General features: G+C 40.6%; 1 protein-coding gene across 2 annotated transcripts in view; it reads right to left on the reverse strand.

The window, feature by feature from the left end:
- EDEM3 (ER degradation enhancing alpha-mannosidase like protein 3) overlaps positions 1-13,987 on the reverse strand; it is a 32,641-nt gene extending 18,654 nt beyond the window's left edge. The window contains exons 1-7 of one of the 2 annotated variants that reach the window (XM_056355891.1): positions 13,685-13,987; positions 11,033-11,078; positions 6,614-6,714; positions 4,044-4,083; positions 2,486-2,598; positions 1,619-1,772; positions 346-480 (exon numbers count right to left, since the gene is read on the reverse strand). In XM_056355891.1, coding sequence (XP_056211866.1) covers positions 346-480; positions 1,619-1,772; positions 2,486-2,598; positions 4,044-4,083; positions 6,614-6,714; positions 11,033-11,078; positions 13,685-13,845 — 750 coding nt within the window. In that variant the 5' untranslated portion in view covers positions 13,846-13,987. The remainder of the gene's footprint in view (positions 1-345; positions 481-1,618; positions 1,773-2,485; positions 2,599-4,043; positions 4,084-6,613; positions 6,715-11,032; positions 11,079-13,684) is intronic. The other variant, XM_056355890.1, reaches the window with a different exon arrangement.
- Positions 13,988-14,146: the final 159 nt, after the last annotated feature.

The raw sequence follows: 14,146 nt of genomic DNA on the forward strand, positions 1-14,146 counted from the left end.
AGACCAAGTATCTCACACTTCTTCTTATTAGTCCTGATCATTCTACCCAAAAACTATGCAAGCATTATCCTTTAGCTGATCTTCAGTATATCTATCTTGTTTACTTCTGTACTTCTTTAACTACTTTCGAATTATTTCCTGTATTTACAAAAAATAATCAAATTAATACTTAGAAAAAAGCCCACAAACACAATAAATCTGAACACATACAAACCTTCTGTGCAGAACAGCTAAGATATGTACCCATTTCATGCACTCAAAATTGTTTTTTTCCAAAATCACAGAAATGTAATAGAACACTAATGAATGCCTAATCCAAAATATAAGATATCATGGAAAGCAAACCTCAAATATAGATGTTCCTGTGAATCGGCTTAAAGCTGCAAACTCAAGGATCAAGGTACCTGCACAAGCTGTACAGGTATCAGTTTCTGTTCCTGTTCGAGCTTCTGGATGTCTTACACCAAATTTTAAGTTAACCTAAAGAAAAGTAGAGATTATAATCTTTATTACTAGCTTACAGAATTCACACTCCCACGATAGGTCTGTAGAGCAATGATACAATCTACGCTTTTTCTAAAGGCAAGAAAAAGATGACACAGCCCACTTCAGTTTTGCTCTGCTTTACCACATACTGTCAACTCAAACATGCACATAAAGTTATCCAGGAGTACTCAAAATACTCAAACCTCCAAAACAAGGACTGGCCCAAACACCTCTTGCCTGGTTCACTGGACAATTGAATAAAAGAATACCACTCTGAAATATCTAATTCTAGCAATTTATTTACCAGCAAATCAGGAACTCTGAACATCAGAAGTGCTCATGGAAACCAAGCTTTGTAAATATCTCACAACTGCAGGCTCCAGAGGATACCTGCTAGATGGACCTGCTTTTGTTGTGGGCACAACTTTCCACATTCTGGAGAGGGCCCTCTCAGCAGAAGGCTGTCAAACACTGAACATTTCAAATTAGACATTTTCACTAGAAAAATGCTGATTTACTGAGATTAAGTTTTTAATTTATGGGAAAGTTTCCAATCAAAGCCGCATTTCACAAACTCAGTGGATGATATGCACGGGAAGTAGTTTTCTGTCATTCAAAGAATAGGTACTATGCTTTGTTAGAAGATGATGAAAGTTTTTACGTTAAGTGAGTATTTTTAGATTACAGCTACCTTTGCCCTCTTAAAAATACAGATGTAGACCATGAAGATTAATCATTTTTGTGCTAAATTCAAAAGCAAGTGCCTGCAAGTTGCTCTTTCACTGTCTTAGTGAGAGATACGTACCAAAACAAAAATTACTTTCCTCAGCTACTTGGTTGTGCCTATAGTAGCAAGGAGCAAGAAATCAGCAGGCAGTGATTACACTGTTACTATTTACCCATCACAATGTATGTTAGAATTTTCAGAGCTGGAAACGTGCGAATTCAGAGAGCCTAAAACCGTATTTTAAAATACCAGGTAGCTTATATTACAAATGAGCACTTTACAGGTTTTGATTTTCTGTACACTTAATAAATATACAAGTAATCTTAGAAACAGAGATAAAACCAAAACAAAAAAACCCCTTTGCTTACAGAAGTAATCCTGAATTGCAGAAACCAGAGAACTTACTCTTGGATAAGGGAGACCACTAGTGGTGTTAAAAGCAGGTAAAAGCTTGTAGCCTAGTTCCTTTGCCATGTGCAGAAGTTCACCATTGTACCACTGCATATATTCACCTTTTTCTTTCAGCATGATTGCCACCGAATGCCCACCTAGGAGACCTCTAAAACCAAGAAAAATTATCCACATCTCAACAGGTATATTCATCTGAACAGCAAAGCAAAAATTTCTACAATTTAGATGACTATGTATATAACTGTGCTATATTTACATGGCCCTAATTTTCAGAAACGCTGAGCAGATGCAATTCTGCTATAATCGAGGTTAGCTGCCAGTATTTTGGAAGCAATTCTTACTGTTTAGGACTCAGTTCTAAACTGTAGAGGAATCATTGATTCATTAATATAGTTAGTGAAGAATAACAACCAACACCTCTAAAACTGCATATAATAGCTTAAAAATAACCTGCTCTGATCCTGTGTTGAGCAGCAAGTTGGACTAGAGACCTCCAGAGGTCCCTTCCAACTTAAAATAATCTATCACACTAAGCATCGTTCTATCCATTAAATCAAGTATTGAATGGTGCAATCTGTAAGGCTGTTTCCATTAAGAAAAACCACTGCTACCTCAGCATGCACAGTGTTTTAAAATCAAAAAAAGCTATGGCTGCAGCAGATAGATGGGGGTCAACTTGATTCAGTACCACTGCATGGATTCCTTCCCAGCATTTTAAAACCTTTCTTAGGGCAAGTGTCAAGCTATGCTGACAAAGGCACAACTGTTTTAAATGAGGTGAAACAGCACAGAAAGGTATGGCTTAAGGACATTTACTAAAAATCCATTTTCAAAAGTTTTGAAAACATAAAAGTTACTCACCCAAGGACTCTTATGTTGGTTTCAAAGACAGATACAACTATGTCGTTATCTAAATTAACATCCTTTATTACTTTTTTTACAGCCTCTTCAAACTCTTTGGTTTTATTTAACACCTGGAATACAAATGTAACCAGGTGTTTAGGTTCCAACATAGCTAATGCAGTCACACCAAGGTGTAGAACAGGTGCAATGAATTAAAAAAGAAAGCATTTAACATGCCTTAGATTGATACTCTGGCCCTGCAGGGGCATACTCTGATACAGTGCAGACAGACTTTAATATTATTGTTTTTCTCATGAGATACGTGAAAGAGAAAAGAAGTTGTACGCAGAAGAAAGTCCCTGAGAATGTACCCGAAGTATTACCCAGGGATTTATTTGCTTGTTCCTTTCCCTACTCTCATGCCATGACTGTAGCAACAGGACTGTGGGCTGTGCTGGAAAAAGTAGGCAAAGACTGGCCTGCTCCAATGCCTCCAGTTTCACAGAAGCCTCCTACCCATGGACTAAGGACCCATGTCCTAAGCTCGGTGAATCATCCTAGCAGTCATCCTCCTCCCAACAGTTTCCTCCTTGTGCCTGAAGAACAGCTCAGGCATTCCCTCCAGATTTTCTTTCACACTGGCTTTCTTTTAGTTCAATCAATCTTTTAAGAATTTTTGTGACATCCAATTTATTATTGCAAATGCCTTTAAATTCCCCAAGTGTTAATCCTGCTCTAAGAGAAGAAAAAAATAAACCACAATAATCCATCTGAGTGTCCGGCAGAGACTGGAAGATCCAGACTCCACATTTTCAGCTTTTACGGTCCCAGTTTCAAAGGAGCCAAGGGTCATCTCCTAGCACATCGTAAAAAGGGAATGGCTGTCAGGAAAGAGCATTATATGATTCACACCCCAAACCAGTACAGTAAGGATTTTCAAAACTTTTTAGATTTACTTGTAGATAGATGCAAATGGCCAAAACCTCCTGATTTCCAAACTCTATCTTATGATAACAAACTATGTCAAAGGGACTGAAATCTAATGAAAAATAGTTCATTAATGATTGGAATCTTTAAAATAAGAGATGGAACATAAGAAGTTTGGCAACATTTCCTGGCAAACACATCCAGGGTTGCATTTGTTTAACATGTATTTAAGTGAACACAAATTCATCCATGAAATGTGTACACACAATTTAAAACCATACATAAGTCAGTAGCTATTAAGAGGTGTTCACCCATAAGTCAGCATGTTGCTTTAGACTATAATGGGAAGCAAACTCACATACTTTTCTGTGAAGTTAAGAGCCCAGGAAAAGCAAGATGAGAAAGCACCAGTGAAATGTGAAGGAACTGTTCTAGTTTTCTTTTTGCAGCAAACTCCAACCACCACCATTAGAGCGCTTGGAAGTTCTTACAAGCAATAGCCACTTCAAACAAATAGCCAGAGATCAAAGGTGAAGAAAAAATAGTATTTTTAATGTATAATTTAACAAAATAGAAATCTAAAAGTAAGTCTGAGCATCAGAACACAATCTTTTTATTTTATCAAACTTTGCTAATAGATTAAACTTACCACAAGAGTGTCCAAGGTATCAATCAAGGTCAGTGAAAATCTATGAAACAAAATTTAAGAGACTTACTATAGACCTGTACGTGTAGAAATTAAACCATTTTTAATAGTAACCAATACCATGGAAGAAACTAAATTCTCACAGACCATTAGCTGCTAAAAAATCAGTTGCACACAATATGTTTAACACCAAAACACCCTAGCAAGTTTCTTCCCTTTGTTAGTGACCAAAACAGGAGCTGACTGAAACAAGCTATGATTATAAAGATATACTTACTGCAAAGCTTTCCAACTTGTAAGCAAATTCAATTTTTATTTCTAGTCGCCAATCAAATACCCTAAAAAACCCAGTAGACTGGTTCAAAGTCTTTTCTCAACCTCTTTTTTTCTTTCTTTTTCAAAAAATGAAAGAATGTTGACTTATTAAGTGTAATAATAAAAACATTAAGGAAGATCAAAAATCCCTCCAAGCTAAATGTCTTCTACCACAAACTGTTCCAATTAACTGCTTCAGAAAAAGCTGCAATTTGTTGCAATCAAACTCTGTCAAAATTAGTGGTGAAAGACTAAATAAAATGCTGTTGTTTTGTTATGCAACTTAAATGCAGGATATAATGGAACAGGAAAAGGGCAGTAAGGAGGGGCTGAAGGTATGTAACAGCTTCTGTACTAGGAACAAGAGAACACACCAGGGCTTTTCAGCCTGTAAAAGCTCAAGTGTCATTATATGAAGATAATTACATGAAGATTCACTGTTCCTCACAGTACATTTCACCTGGTGCCATCCAGCACTAGCAAGTGGCAGGCTTAAAATAAAGAACTACTTATTCCACAAAAAGAGAACAGGTCCACGCTGTTTGAAACACGAATATCGCCATAAGGCTTGTTCTGTTCATATATTCTTCTCTAGGCCTGTTATAGTGCTAGCCAAGCTGAATGGACCTTCGGCATAACCTGAATAAAATTGCTCTTATGTTAAGAAACACAAAACATGCATCGAATAGAATTTACGGAATACGAGGGTAGTAAAATTGAAGTTTGGAAACAGTTACAACTGCCTATTGAAAAACAAGTGTCCAGAATTTAAGCAAGTGCCCAGTGTTTGAGAGCCTGTAGGCAACACGTGACTATACATGGAGCAGAATTCAAATTCTAATGAAGTGGCCATATATTATTATTTTCTTTAATTTGTAAAGATATAAAGGCATTCTGGGAGCGTTGTTCTACAAGAGAAAGAGATTAACTAGTGGCTGTGCGCAACTGCATAATAAATACATAACTTTTTCCACACAAAAGGGGGGGAGATCACGCATTGCACAGCTGAGAAGGCTGGTGTGCAGCTATACTCCCCAGCCCTCCAGGGAAACAGAATTGACCTAGCCGTCTCACCCTGTCATTTGTGATTGCAAAAGCTTGTAGAGAACATGACTGAGCCAGCTGGCAAGAAAAAAGGATTATATAAGAAATCTAATAAATAATAACAGAGCTAATTTTTAGGAACAGAAAAAAGCACGTACACAGAAAAAATAATAAATACACTATTCAATGCATCTAAGGGACTAGAAGGTATTTTTACTCAAACAATAGTACGTTAATAAGTAAAAAGAGATCATTTAAAAGAATGCATGACCAGGATTAAAAATACATTTTCTCAACACTTCTTTCTCATCACCTGGATGTCTCAATACCACCAAGGCAGCAGGCTTATATAGGACTCTCTAGGCTAAGAAACTTATGCACACAGCAAAAAATAACCAAAATCATATGCTCAATATCATAGAGTGAATTAGAAGTAGTATTTAAGACAAGGACTTCACTTTTGATTAACACTATTCTGCTTCAGGACACTAAGCAATGATACCAATAAAAACAGCATCAGCTATTTATTATTTGCTCTATAAACTGCATGTACACAGACAACAAAGGAATCAATTACAAACACATTTAGAGTAAGTTAATTTCATCTTTTTCAATTTACATTGGAGAAAAAGTACTTAAATCTACATTTTGATGGCCAAAGAACCAGTACTTTGCATTATAAGCTATCTTAAAGGAAAAAAATATGAAGAATTTCCATGTCTGAAATAATGTTTTATATTCTGGCTAAGGCCTCAGGCTACCACACACACGATAATCATTTGATTAACCATGTTTTCAGAGAGCTTTCTAAAAAAAAGAAAAGAAGTATTTCAAATATCAGTTAAGGCCAGCATAATGGGTAACAGTTTACTGCTCCGTGCAGCTGATAATTAACCCTTACAACCTCTATTGAGCAGTCAAATTTACTGATACCATAAACATCAGTTCATATTTGGAAGGCTTTCCTATGGAAAATACTTGAAGAATGATTAAAAAAAATTATCTTTGGATCTCATTCGCTGGTCAAGTCTCTTTTTCTGATTAAGATACACTTTCACATCAGTTAACAGCATGGGAGGAAATACTAAAAGCAAGCATTTCTTACAAGTGCAAGTTTATCGACACGTCAACTGAACAAACAAGTTTTATGGACTGCAAATTGTACTTAGATTCCTAGATGTTTATGTGAGACAGTAACCATTTCAAACACTAACTTTCCCAAGGCATCATCCACATCCCCTCGACTTGGCTCCTGACCCCGTACTCGTCCACGGCAAGTTAAAGGCATGAGTTCATCAGCTGGATACGCATGCTCCTGTAGGGAAACAAACCAAGGGAACGTTACAACTGCTACAGCCATTTCAGCAGCTCTTCAGAGCCCATTAAAAGGAAGCCCAATTACGCTGTACTTCAGAAAAACTGCATGACAATCACAGAATTTTGAGGTGGGAGGGACCTCTGGAGGTCATCTTGTCCGATCCCTTTACTCAAGCTTGGCCACCCAGACCAGTTGCCCAGTACTGTGTCCTGACAACCTTTGACTATCTCCAAGGAAGGAGACTCCACAACATCTCGGGGCAACCTGTACCAGTACTCAGTCACCTTCACAGTAAAGTGTTTCCTGACGTTCAGAGGGAACCTCGCATGTTTCAGTTTGTGCTCAGTGCCTCTGGTCCTGCCACTGGGCACCACTGAGAAAAGCCTGGCTCCATCTCCTTTACAGCCTTCCTTCAGGTATTGATCTACATTCATAAGATTCCCTTAGAGTCTTCTCTGCTCCAGGCTGAACAGCCCCAACTCCCTCAGCCTTTCCCCATAGGAAAGATCCTCCAGTCTCTCCATCACCTTTATGGCCCTTCCTCACTGGACTCTGTCCAGTATGTCTACATCTCTCTTGTATTGAAGAGGCCAGAACTGAGCACAGCACTCCAGGTGTGCCCCCCACCCAGTGCTGAGGAGAGAGGAAGGATCCCCTCCCTCGACCTGCTGGCAATGTTTTGCCTAATGCAGCCCAGGACACCATTAGCTGCCTTTGCTGCAGGGGCACATTGCTGGCTCATGATCAACTGCGCGTCCACTAGGACCCCCGGGTCCTTTTCTGCTGAGCTGCTTTCCAGCTGGGTGGCTGGAAATGATTAAAGTGTGAGCAGAGCAACAGGACCTCTTTCTAACCTCCCAAAGAAGTCTGGAACAACTAACAGCACATCCAAAAAAAACCCTTCAAAAAGCTTCAAAAAAACCCCCACCGATTAACTTGAATACTTAATCGTGTGCTTTCTCCAACAAGATGCATGTGACACTTCCTATAATGTTCCTTAGACAGAAGTTACCATGTTAAAGATGAGTTTAATACAGGCATTATCAATGTCCGGTACTTCATGGAGAAATTAGTGGGAGTTAGACTTTAAAGTCACTCTGGAAACATTTCCAAATGACTAAGTGACTTAGGGTCACAATCAGTGCCAGATAAGAGAACTCACTTAGAAGGTAAGGTAGTAAATTGGTAAATCACTACACAAGGCATAACAAAAGATAACATTCACACACAAAAAAAAAGCTTACCAAGACTGAGCCTTTTACAAATACAACCTTTTTTTTAGAGAGACATTGCTAGATTCTTTTTTTAAATCAACTATTCTTTTCCACATTTCTAGAAAAAGCACTCTGCAAAGCAAGCTTTATTTTAACTTTTTTCTCATTAGTCAGTCAGAAACAACAGGAGTGGCACCACCGCCTATGTCAAGCAGACAGAATAAAATGCCTGTTCAAGCCAATGTATGTTTTGTAGGTTCGATCTCCCAACAAAACAGGCTAGCAAATGAAACAGACACAGATTTGAAATTCATCATTGTGCAATAGGACTTTACTGAAAAACTTTCAGAGTAGCCACTGCCACTAAGAAAAATTAATCTTAAATATATCTCATTTTAACAAGCACAGATGAAATTGCCTCTCCATTAGAAGCCCAATATAAGTGATTTGGGATGAGCTTCTCTCTTTTGATTCATCAGAAAACCGGCTGCTGTATGGTGCTCTCCGATTTTACTTTTAGTGAAGAACTAACACATGGCAGAATAAAAAAGAAGTTCAACTACTGCACTGAACTGCAAGTAAACACATTCAAAGTCTTTCCAAATATATGGTACAAAAAATAATCTATATTCAAACATGAAATAGAGAGGAAAGGAAGGAACATTCTTCTATAAATAAACAGCTCTTACAGCAACTTCTTTTGAAACGGATGGTTTGTTTCCCTGTCTACCACCCTCCCAAGTTTTTTAAGTCTTTGCATGAATATTTTCCTCAAGTTCAACTACAAAAGCCAGAATCTAGATCATTTTAATAAGGCTCAGATGTTTCCGAATATCTGTGCAAGTATTCAGAAAAACAGAGATTAAAGAAGTGCACAACAAAAGCAATGTCAAAACTAAGATCTCTGGCTTAAACTATGGAGAAAAAAGGTGATAAAAATTCTGGAAAAAAACTTCTAGACTTCAAAAATCATAAGGAACTAGAAACATTTTGAAAAAAAACCAGTCCACTTATTCTCTGTCTAGAGCAGGAAAGGCTACTTACTGGGTCAAGTCATTTCCCAACTTGTAACTTCTCCCCTTTCAAGTAACCTCAAAGGAAGGTAGCAAGACCCATTAAATATAAAATATGGCGCAAATGTTACAGTAAACATACTTCTGGAAAATATTACACATAAGAAGCTCAACAGATACGCTGGAATTTCTACACATTCTGACTGAACAGATGATCATATTGCCTAATTTCAGGACTGTAAACTCAGGGCAGCACAGTACTTGAGTAACGAAAAAAAGACACATTGCTACCAGTGCTGTAAAACAAGAAATACCTACTGGCCTCAAGTGACTGACATTTTCACATATTCTTTCTGACAGTCAAGAAGCAAAAAATGCCAATTATTAGAAATATTGTTAAAGGACTGAAAAAAACCAGCAGTTTTTACTCAATGCTCCTGATAACAACCGAAAAAAAAAGAGACCAGGGAGTTTCCCCCTTGCATGCAAACATGAATTTTCAGTCTTCTAAATAGAAACAGAAAATCAAAACTTTTCAGGTGGCTGTTTCATAAGCAGCTGCAAAACCACTTAATTCTCTTGCTGTCAGAATCAAGTCTGATAGCCCAATCTTTTTTCAACCTTACACAAACAAGTCATATTTCTCTGTTTGTTTAGTGCTCCAGCATACGTGGCAAATGAATATCCTTTTGGCTTCGAAGTTTCCAGGATAGCTGAAGTAATTCTTTTTCATCTCTAACTTTCTTGCGTCAGGTGTATCAAGGCACCTACCAGTTTCTAATTTATCACACAATGCATAGCAGGAGCACAGATCCTTTCTACTGGCATATAACATGACATCCAATTTTGCCAAATACGTAACAGTTTTTACTTCAGACTGCCATGGTAAACCCAAGCCAAGTGTTTTTTATGGAACCAGGCCCCAACTAACTAGTTACTGCTCAGGTGCCAAAAGCAAGAGCTAATGTTAGAAAGAAAAACTAGACCCACTTTGAAAATACTCTTGCTTGTCTTTCTATCCATTTGAGAGTTCTAGAAGTCTCATGTACTGTATAAACTTGTAACTCACAAGCTTTTAAGCTTGTATTACATATTAAAGCGTTAAACCATATATAGAAACTGGGACATGTGGCAAGGTACTGTCAAGAGACAGTGGTTTGTCCTGCAGGAACTGGTGCAACTTCAAAGAAAAGGGGTTCTGCAACAGCCACAAAGAATGAACAAAAACATTGTTACACAAACTCAGTAAGAACGCATCTTTTATATTTATCTTACTCACATTTACAGTTTCTCCTCAGAAGTCTTATTACTTGTAGCATATGTGAAAGTAATTATTACTTGAGGAAAGTCAGTCCACTAATTCTTTATTCTTAAACATATCAAACTAAGCTAATGTATGTTGACTAAGAGTGCAGAATGGCTCACATATCCAGAACATGAAGACACCTGCGCAGAAAATCACCAGTCAAACTAGAAGAAACCATAGCGAGCATGGCTCACTGTCATATGACAGTCACAGACTCAGAAGAGGCTATAATGCATGGATATGACACCAGATCCCCTTTTTATTCTACTTGGTTCTACAAAGTGTTTCTTCATAAAAGAGCTACCAAACTGCATCTAACATGTATTACCCCAGAAGAAATACTGCACATTTACCTTCAAAATAAGTAAGATCAATTTGTATTCTCCAGAATCTGCTGTCTACAGACAGCTCTTCTTGAGCTTCCTTTTCCCAGTATTTTTAGGAGTCTGAAATTTCAAACTAAATACTTTACCGAAGATGAAAACTGTTCACAGCTTGATGTGAGGTAAACTGGTTTGAGAAAGCTCAGGCACAGATTAACAGGTTACTGCTAGCAATTCCTAGGTACCATTCTGAAAGCGATCACAACCCCCGCCCCTGCTCTTCCTGGAAGTAATATTTGTTCATTTCTTTTTAAAGGCTATACAGGTGTTCTTATTTATTTCAGCTTTGTTTTCATCCCTGCCTCCCTGCCATTACTCTGGAGTGTCATGCACTGTACGCTGCTTTCTCTCTCAGGTCAGCAACAACTCCTAAAAAAATTAAACAAGTATTTTACTTACCATATAATTACTATATGCATGATCAAACATTTCAAGCACTTGGTTTCTAAAAAAGAAAAGGAAAAAGCATTAGGGTCAGCCTTACAATGGCCTTTAACACACCACCCTAGAACAGCAAGATATATTATGCTTTGATATCTGAATATCAATAATGGGTCCTTTACTAATGTACTCAAGTAAATGAAATACAGGCATAATAATTTTTCCTAATGCAGCTACTTTCGTTCACTGCAGAAAGGAAAAACTACTTCTTCACTTAACACAAAATTAAGTATTTTGAGATCTCTCGCAGTGCTTCTCGCAGATCTCTGCTGTGCTTCCCCTTAAATAGCTGTAGACATCACCAACACATTAAAGCTGAGATGGGACACATTCCATGCTCAGCAAAAACCAGCAAACAGAATTATATCCTGCTTGTAATCACCAACCCTAAAACCATTGACACAGCATAAACTCCTGCCTGTGATTCAGAAAACGGCCATAAGTTACAAGGTACACTTCCTCCTTGCATTAGAAGTCTTGGCAAGCAAATACTAAAGTAAAACCCTTATGGATACATTTATTTCACGTTTGAAAAGCAGTCAAGGTGAGAAATACCACTATATAAAAAAAGCACTGGTTTTTCAAGAGAAAGCACTACTTCTGGTCGTGCCTAACGGTTTTACTGAAGAGCCCCGCAAGGCAAAAGAGCATGCTAATTTCTAAGCTCCCATCAACATAATTCAAAATCTCTGCTGATAAGACTGAACATAAAACAGACAAGAACACCACAATTATATTGTAAATATCTGATTTAGTTCAACGACTTGGAAATTTAAGAAGTAGTTTTAACTCATCAAATGCATTAAGTCATCAAAAGAGCAGAGTATGATGTTTTTTTCAGGTCCTTGACAGACTACATCCAGTCTGCAGTTCTGGGATCTGTGCAGCAGACAAAACACCAGGGTTTGACACACACGTGCCATATCCAGATGAACTAAGCATACAATGCTGTTCAGTGATACAACATACAGAAAGCTTCTTAAAACTTTTATTTCTCTACATGTAACTCACATTTGCAGGGCATTTTTCTGACATGATCTTGTCATTAAAGAAATACACAGATTACCTGCCATTATTCAGAAACGACCCAGCCTGGTGCCCCCAAATACAAACCGTGGCAAGACATCACTTCTGTATGCCTGCAGCATCAGACGATACAGCCAGTGCAAGTTATGAATGCAAAAATTTTAAAACCAACTGATGAATGAAACAAACTCCTTATGTAGTCACATGAAGAAAACACATAAAACACAAAGTACCCTGAGAACCCACGATGGAAACCCCCAATAACCGTAAACATAATCAGAATTAAGTATCAACTTCTATCTAATGATTAATAACCATGAGAGCATCCAGTGTTTCTCCAGCAGATTTTTTGCATCATTGCTGTGCAATTGACCAGTAGATGGGAAGAGGATGATGATGAAACTGTCCCAGTAATAGGATCTATACAGAATCATAGAACTGTTTAGGTTGGAAAAGACCTTTAAGATCATCATGTCCAACTGTTAACCTAGCACTGCCAAGTCCACCACTAACCCACGTCCCTAACTGCCACATCTACAAGTCTTTCAAATACCTCCAGGGACAGTGACTCCATTACTTCCCTGGGCAGCCTGTTGCAGCATTTGATAACCCTTTGGGTGAAGAATTTTCTCCTAACACCCAATTTAACATCCCCTGGCAAAACTTGAGGCCGTTTCCTCTCATCCTATCACTTTTTACCTGAGTAAAAGAAACACACCTCCACCTTGCTACAGTCTCCTTTCACGATATGCTTGATTACATACTTGCTAAAAAAAATTCCTACTTCATGCAGCGCAATACATTGCCAATTATACTGTAATCTTTATCCTTCAGCTAAAAACTATATGAAAAGAGAATCGGCTTCTTACATGTACATGCATTGAGGACAAAAGTAGTTTACTTTATATATGGGAACTAGGCAATACCACATGTAAACCTTTACCTGTTTTATGACTCCCAAACACTCACATGCTCCAGAGGCAAAGCCATAATTAGAGCAACTGGCTATGGATTTAGATTTACCTTTGATCACTTCTACTCATCATTCCACACAACCACTGGCTGCAATCTTCAAGACTGGAGCTGCCAAGCATATGGCAGAGGGGTTTGACCCCACAGGCAGCAGAGGCGACAGGGGGCTGCCTGCTCCACAAACTGCGGCGACCTGACCTGAAAGAGCAGCCCGGCTCTGGCACACACCCCCCAGAGCACTGGGGGGGGGGGGGGGGGGGGCGATGCCACACATCTCGGTTGGCTCGGAGGGGAAAGGGGGAGCCAGGGAAGACGTCCCCGGAGCTCGCCGGGCGAGGGGCACAGCCGCCCCCGTCCTGTCCACCCCGACCCCCGGGGGGAGCGCGGATCCCGCCGCCCCAGCACGGCCAGGGCCCGATGAGCGGCGAGGGGACGCGGGCGCACCGCGAAGCCGCCGCGGGCGGTGGGCTCGGCCCGGGCCCCGCCGGCCTCCGCCTCGGCCTCACAGGGCTCCGGCGGCCCCGAGGGCGACCCGGCGCCACCGCCGTTCCTCCCCCTTCAGCTCCCGGCCCGGCCCGGCCCAGCCCAGCCCGGCGCGGCGGCGGCGCTCACCCCAACCGGCGCTTCTCCTCCTTGCTCATGGCCCCGGCCCCCGGGGCGGCCGCCAGCACGGAGGAGGCGGAGAGCAGGCCAAGGGCCAGGAGCTTCCACGGCCTCCTCCAGCGGGGCCCCCGGTCGCCGCCGCCCCCCTGGCAGCCCACAGCTCCGCTCATGGCCGCGGCCGCCTGCCTGCTGCCGCTAGGCCCGGCTCCGGCCCATCTCGCCCGCTGCCCGCCCCTCGCGGCGCGGCGGCCGCGGCTCCCACCGCCGACGCGCAGGCGGAAGGGACCGGCCCTCCGCTTTCCTGTGGCGTAGCCAAGGAAACCGCCTCGCTACGCCGCTTCCGGGTCCCCCCGCACGCGCCGCCCCGCCGGGCCAATAGGAACGGCGCAGGAGCGCCGAGAGGCGGGAGGGCGCGCGGGCCACGTGACAGCAGCGGCGCGCCGACCGAGAGGGCGACGTGGACAAAAGGAG

The sequence above is a fragment of the Falco biarmicus genome, chromosome 11 (assembly GCF_023638135.1).
Source record: "Falco biarmicus isolate bFalBia1 chromosome 11, bFalBia1.pri, whole genome shotgun sequence".
NCBI classification, from domain to species: domain Eukaryota; kingdom Metazoa; phylum Chordata; class Aves; order Falconiformes; family Falconidae; genus Falco; species Falco biarmicus.